Genomic DNA, 6,260 nt, shown 5'->3' on the forward strand with positions numbered 1-6,260 from the left:
TCATACTGCTGTACAGTTTCCACATTCATGATGTATTCAGGCCCTACAGATGTATACAGACCACACTCGTGGTGTATGTAGGCCTTACAGATGTATACAGACCATGTTCATGATGAATGTAGGCCCTACAGATGTATACAGACCATGTTCATGATGAATGTAGGCCTTACAGATGTATACAGACCACACTCGTGATGTATGTAGGCCTTACAATGTATACAGACCATGCTCATGATGTAGGTAGGCCCTACAGATGTATACTTATCACACTTCTGTACAGTTTCCACATTCATGATGTATGCAGGCCCTACAGATGTATAGACCACACTCGTGATATATGTAGGCCCTTCAGATGTATACAGACCACACTCATGATGTAGATAGGCCCAAAAGATGTATACAGACAACACTCATGATGTATGCAGGCCCTACAGATGTATACAGACCACATTCATGATGTATGCAGGCCCTACAGATGTATACAGACCATACTCATGATGTATGCAGGCCCTATAGATGTATACAGACCATGTTCATGATGAATGTAGGCCTTACAGATGTATACAGACCACACTCGTGATGTATGTAGGCCTTACAGATGTATACAGACCATGTTCATGATGTATACAGACCACACTCGTGATGTATGTAGGCCCTACAGATGTATACAGACCATGTTCATGATGAATGTAGGCCCTACAGATGTATACAGACCATGTTCATGATGAATGTAGGCCTTACAGATGTATACAGACCACACTCGTGATGTATGTAGGCCCTACAGATGTATACAGACCATGTTCATGATGAATGTAGGCCTTACAGATGTATACAGACCATGTTCATGATGAATGTAGGCCTTACAGATGTATACAGACCACACTTGTGATGTATGTAGGCCTTACAGATGTATACAAACCATGTTCATGATGTATGCAGGCCCTACAGATGTATACAGACCACACTCGTGATGTATGTAGGCCCTACAGATGTATACAGACCATGTTCATGATGAATGTAGGCCTTACAGATGTATACAGACCACACTCGTGATGTATGTAGGCTCTACAGATGTATACAGACCACTCTTATGATGTATGCAGGCCCCACAGATGTATACAGACCACTCTCATGATGTATGTAGGCCCTACAGATGTATACAGACAACACTCATGATGTATGTAGGCCCTGCAGATGTATACTTTCTAGACTAGGTACATTCTCTTTGCCCATTGTTTTCTTTCAAAAAGGCAATGTTTTAGTAATGATATCCTACTCTCAACTACAATGTTTAAGATATAAAAATCTCATACAGATATGTTGCAATGATGGGCCCTGGAGTCACTCCCTTCCCCATGATACTGTTTCCCTGGTTCATAACACTCTTGAAATAGACCTGATAACAATGCCTACTAGTAATCTGTGCAAGTTAACACTCATGTGTAGGACCGAGAGGATTGAGAGTTTACCCTGATCTTAGAAAACTAGCATTAAAGTTACAATCAATACAGCATTTAGAAACAGAAGCCTAGCTAATTGTAGATTGTCTCATCAGGCACTAGACTGAGTCGACTCTTGATGGGTGAGGAGGACGATTTCTACTTAGAGAAGGGCCACAATTACTAGGGCAGAAAACAACAAGATGAATATCACACGTAAATGAGATGGTGTAGAATTGCTGCATTGAAATCCAAACTGATTAGTTTGATAGAAAAAGAAAAAAACATTGAATGATGCTTGTCCTTAGTATAAAACAATGGATAAACATCTACATCACACTTGGTGATTGGTGTTGGCTGAGTGTCAAGTTAGCAAGCAGAAAGGTCAGATTCCAAGATTACAAGGTGTTTGTCTTTAGTTACATCATAAAATTTCATACTCACAATACCAGTTTCTGACAGTGGTACTACTTGTATAGAGACAGAAAATGATACATAATATTAGTCCCAGACAGTGGTACTACTTGTTTAGAGACAGAAAATGATACTTAATATTAGTCCCTGACAGTGGTACTACTTGCATAGAGACAGAAAATGATACATAATATTAGTCCCTGACAGTGGTACTACTTGTATAGAGACAGAAAATGATACATAATATTAGTCCCTGACAGTGGTACTACTTGTATAGAGACAGAAAATGATACATAATATTAGTCCCTGACAGTGGTACTACTTGTATAGACAGAAAATGATACATAATATTATTCCTGGTATTTATATCTTTACAGGTACAATGGCATGCAAAAGCAAGAATGTCTACAGGAGCAAACTTTTATATAGTAGGTCGTGACCCAGCTGGAATGCCTCACCCTGATGGCAGCCGAGATCTGTTTGACCACACCCATGGTTCAAAGGTGACACTTTTCTCACTACATCTGATATTATAATGTTACCTATTGTGTTGTTGGATGATACCGTAATTGTGTTGTGTTGTCGAGTGATAACTGATGTGTGTTGTGTTGTCAGATGATAACTGATGTGTGTTGTGTTGTCAGATGATAACTGATGTGTGTTGTGTTGTCAGATGATAACTGATGTGTGTTGTGTTGTCAGATGATAACTGATGTGTGTTGTGTTGTCAGATGATAACTGATGTGAGTTGTGTTGTGTTGTCAGATGATAACTGATGTGAGTTGTGTTGTCAGATAACTGATGTGCGTTGTGTTGTCAGATGATAACTGATGTGTGTTGTGTTGTCAGCTGATAACTGATGTGAGTTGTGTTGTCAGATAACTGATGTGTGTTGTGTTGTCAGATGATAACTGATGTGTGTTGTGTTGTCATAACTGATGTGAGTTGTGTTGTCAGATGATAACTAATGTGTGTTGTGTTGTCAGATGATAACTGATGTGTGTTGTGATGTGTGTTGTGTTGACAGGTGATAACTGATGTGTGTTGTGTTGTCAGATGATAACTGATGTGTCTTGTGTTGAAAGATGATAACTGATGTGTGTTGTGTTGTCAGATGATAACTGATGTGTGTTGTGTTGACAGATGATAACTGATGTGTGTTGTGTTGTCAGATGATAACTGATGTGTGTTGTGTTGACAGATGATAACTGATGTGTGTTGTGTTGTCAGATGATAACTGATGTGTGTTGTGTTGTCAGATAACTGATGTGAGTTGTGTTGTCAGGTGATAACTAATGTGTGTTGTGTTGTCAGATGATAACTGATGTGAGTTGTGTTGTCAGATAACTGATGTGCGTTGTGTTGTCAGATGATAACTGATGTGTGTTGTGTTGTCAGCTGATACCTGATGTGAGTTGTGTTGTCAGATGATAACTGATGTGTGTTGTGTTGTCAGATGATAACTGATGTGTGTTGTGTTGTCAGATGATAACTGATGTGTGTTGTGTTGTCAGATGATAACTAATGTGTGTTGTGTTGTCAGATGATAACTGATGTGAGTTGTGTTGTCAGATGATAACTGATGTGTGTTGTGTTGTCAGATAACTGATGTGTGTTGTGTTGACAGGTGATAACTGATGTGTGTTGTGTTGTCAGATAACTGATGTGTGTTGTGTTGACAGGTGATAACTGATGTGTGTTGTGTTGTCAGATGATAACTGATGTGTGTTGTGTTGTCAGATGATAACTGATGTGTGTTGTGTTGTCAGATAACTGATGTGTGTTGTGTTGACAGGTGATAACTGATGTGTGTTGTGTTGTCAGATAACTGATGTGTGTTGTGTTGACAGGTGATAACTGATGTGTGTTGTGTTGTCAGATGATAACTGATGTGTGTTGTGTTGTCAGATGATAACTGATGTGTGTTGTGTTGTCAGATAACTGATGTGTGTTGTGTTGACAGGTGATAACTGATGTGTGTTGTGTTGTCAGATGATAACTGATGTGTCTTGTGTTGAAAGATGATAACTGATGTGTGTTGTGTTGTCAGATGATAACTGATGTGTGTTGTGTTGACAGATGATAACTGATGTGTGTTGTGTTGTCAGATGATAACTGATGTGTGTTGTGTTGACAGATGATAACTGATGTGTGTTGTGTTGTCAGATGATAACTGATGTGTGTTGTGTTGTCAGATAACTGATGTGAGTTGTGTTGTCAGGTGATAACTAATGTGTGTTGTGTTGTCAGGTGATAACTGACATGTTCTGTGTTTTCAGGTTCTGACCATGGCTCCAGGTCTCACTCAGCTGGAGATAGTACCCTTCAGAGTAGCAGCATATAACACCAAGCTCAGAAAGATGGCTTTCTTTGATCCTGACAAGAAGGAGGACTTTGATTTCATCTCTGGCACTCGTATGCGTAAGATTGCCAGAGAAGGAGGGAATCCTCCAGATGGCTTCATGGCACCTAAAGCCTGGAATGTCCTCAAGGATTACTACCAATCACTCTTACAAAAGTAGAGAAACATGGACTCAAAACTTTGGGCAAATATATTTTAGGTCATTTAACTGCTTTTTACTACTGCTTTACATTTTTTGAGGGAATCTGCACTTGGTCACCAGTTTTTAGTGTTATACATTTATTTTAAATGTGGGCCAAATTATACATATTTACCAATATAGATTACTTATATTTGACCTGGGACATGTTGGTCATCAGAGGCTGTGATTTGTTTATATAGGTTTACAGATACTGTTATAGTGGTCATGTGTAAGGGAACAACAGATACTGTTATAGTAGGGGAACAAAGGATATTTGTCTGGTACAATCCTTCTTTCAGTTGCTAGGGATTTCATTTTGATATCAGTACATGTGTAATACATGTAACTTTTGTGAATACTGCTGTTGTGACTTTTGTTGTTGACTAACTGGTTACTTCTGAGATTGCCTGGTTACTCCTGTGACTAACTGGTTACTTCTGAGATTACCTGGTTACTCCTGTGACTAACTGGTTACTTCTGAGATTACCTGGTTACTCCTGTGACTAACTGGTTACTTCTGAGATTACCTGGTTACTCCTGTGACTAACTGGTTACTTCTGAGATTACCTGGTTACTCCTGTGACTAACTGGTTACTTCTGAGATTACCTGGTTACTCCTGTGACTAACTGGTTACTTCTGAGATTACCTGGTTACTCCTGTGACTAACTGGTTACTTCTGAGATTACCTGGTTACTCCTGTGACTAACTGGTTACTTCTGTAAAAGGTTACTCCTGTGAATTTCCACTATTTTAACCTATGTACTATCGTTATTGACACAGAGGCCTTTGCTTCTAATGAACTATAGTCACTCAATTTTTAACGGACCAATCTGTTTTAATTGACCAAGTATTATTGTAATTAAGTTATTTTATTGTGATTTTATACAATCATCAGACTTTTAGAGTTACTATTATACAGTGGAATCTGTCTGAACTGGACACCGTAAGGACCAAATAATTTGGCCAGTTTGTGTAGAGTTTCGGATTGTAGAGAGTCCTTTGGTATGATATTGTTGGAATTAGAACTTAACCTGATAAGGCAGATATCTGGATTGCAGAGAATCTCAGTTTAGACAGAGTCCACTTTATTGACTAGTTTCTTTTATCAGGCATTGTGGATCAATTAAGAAAATCTCCTATATACAGCAATTGTGAAGTTATCATATGTTGTTCATTCATATTTACCTTTTGGAAATTTTGTTTATTTTTAAGTGTTTTACGAGACTTTATTGAAGATGTTCACTTTGATAGAAGATTTAAAATTTGTTTTTTTCATAAGACAATAATATATTACAGGTCATGTTCACAAGTTACAGGTATTCAGAGACCTTACATGTGCTCACCATACCAGTGTCTCACTAGAAATAATCTTTTGAATAATTATTACAAATCAAAGACCATATTTAATATTTACATGACATGACTCCATCCTTCACTCTAGTAAACAATGATTACAAAAATAAGATTTATTCACATGTTGTTTATAAACTTTCTAATTAGTAGTGATTACAAAAATCAGTATTAATTGTTGTTGAGCCAAATTTTTAATCCTGTTGTCAGAAATTTCATCACTCAGGTACATCATACTTTTGTTAGAACTAATTATGGCTGAAGAGATTATTTACAATAAGTTGTAACATGATGTCACTAAATAAATTCTGACTTTTATACCAAGAAAAAGCAATTTAATGATTTGGGATGAATTTTATAGAAAGTGAATATGGTTATACCAGACTACAAATTAAACTGCAGTTAAACTACACAGTGTCTGAGTTGTTATTGGTAGTGTCATGTTAGCCTTTAGTCTAAACATTACACAGTTTCAGCCTTTAGTCTAAACATCTCACGGTTTCAGCCTTTAGT

At 37.6% G+C, this 6,260-nt stretch overlaps 1 protein-coding gene across 1 annotated transcript in view; it reads left to right on the forward strand.

Moving 5' to 3' along the window:
- LOC132557256 (bifunctional 3'-phosphoadenosine 5'-phosphosulfate synthase-like) overlaps nt 1-4,882 on the forward strand; it is a 48,360-nt gene extending 43,478 nt beyond the window's left edge. The window contains exons 11-12 of the mRNA XM_060221745.1: nt 2,231-2,356; nt 4,133-4,882. Of these exons, the coding sequence (XP_060077728.1) occupies nt 2,231-2,356; nt 4,133-4,375 (369 nt within the window). The 3' untranslated portion in view covers nt 4,376-4,882. The remainder of the gene's footprint in view (nt 1-2,230; nt 2,357-4,132) is intronic.
- The last annotated feature ends 1,378 nt before the right edge of the window (nt 4,883-6,260 follow it).

This window comes from Ylistrum balloti, unplaced genomic scaffold (genome assembly GCF_031769215.1).
Source record: "Ylistrum balloti isolate Yb309-2 unplaced genomic scaffold, AGI_CSIRO_Ybal_v1 Utg370652, whole genome shotgun sequence".
Lineage (NCBI taxonomy): Eukaryota > Metazoa > Mollusca > Bivalvia > Pectinida > Pectinidae > Ylistrum > Ylistrum balloti.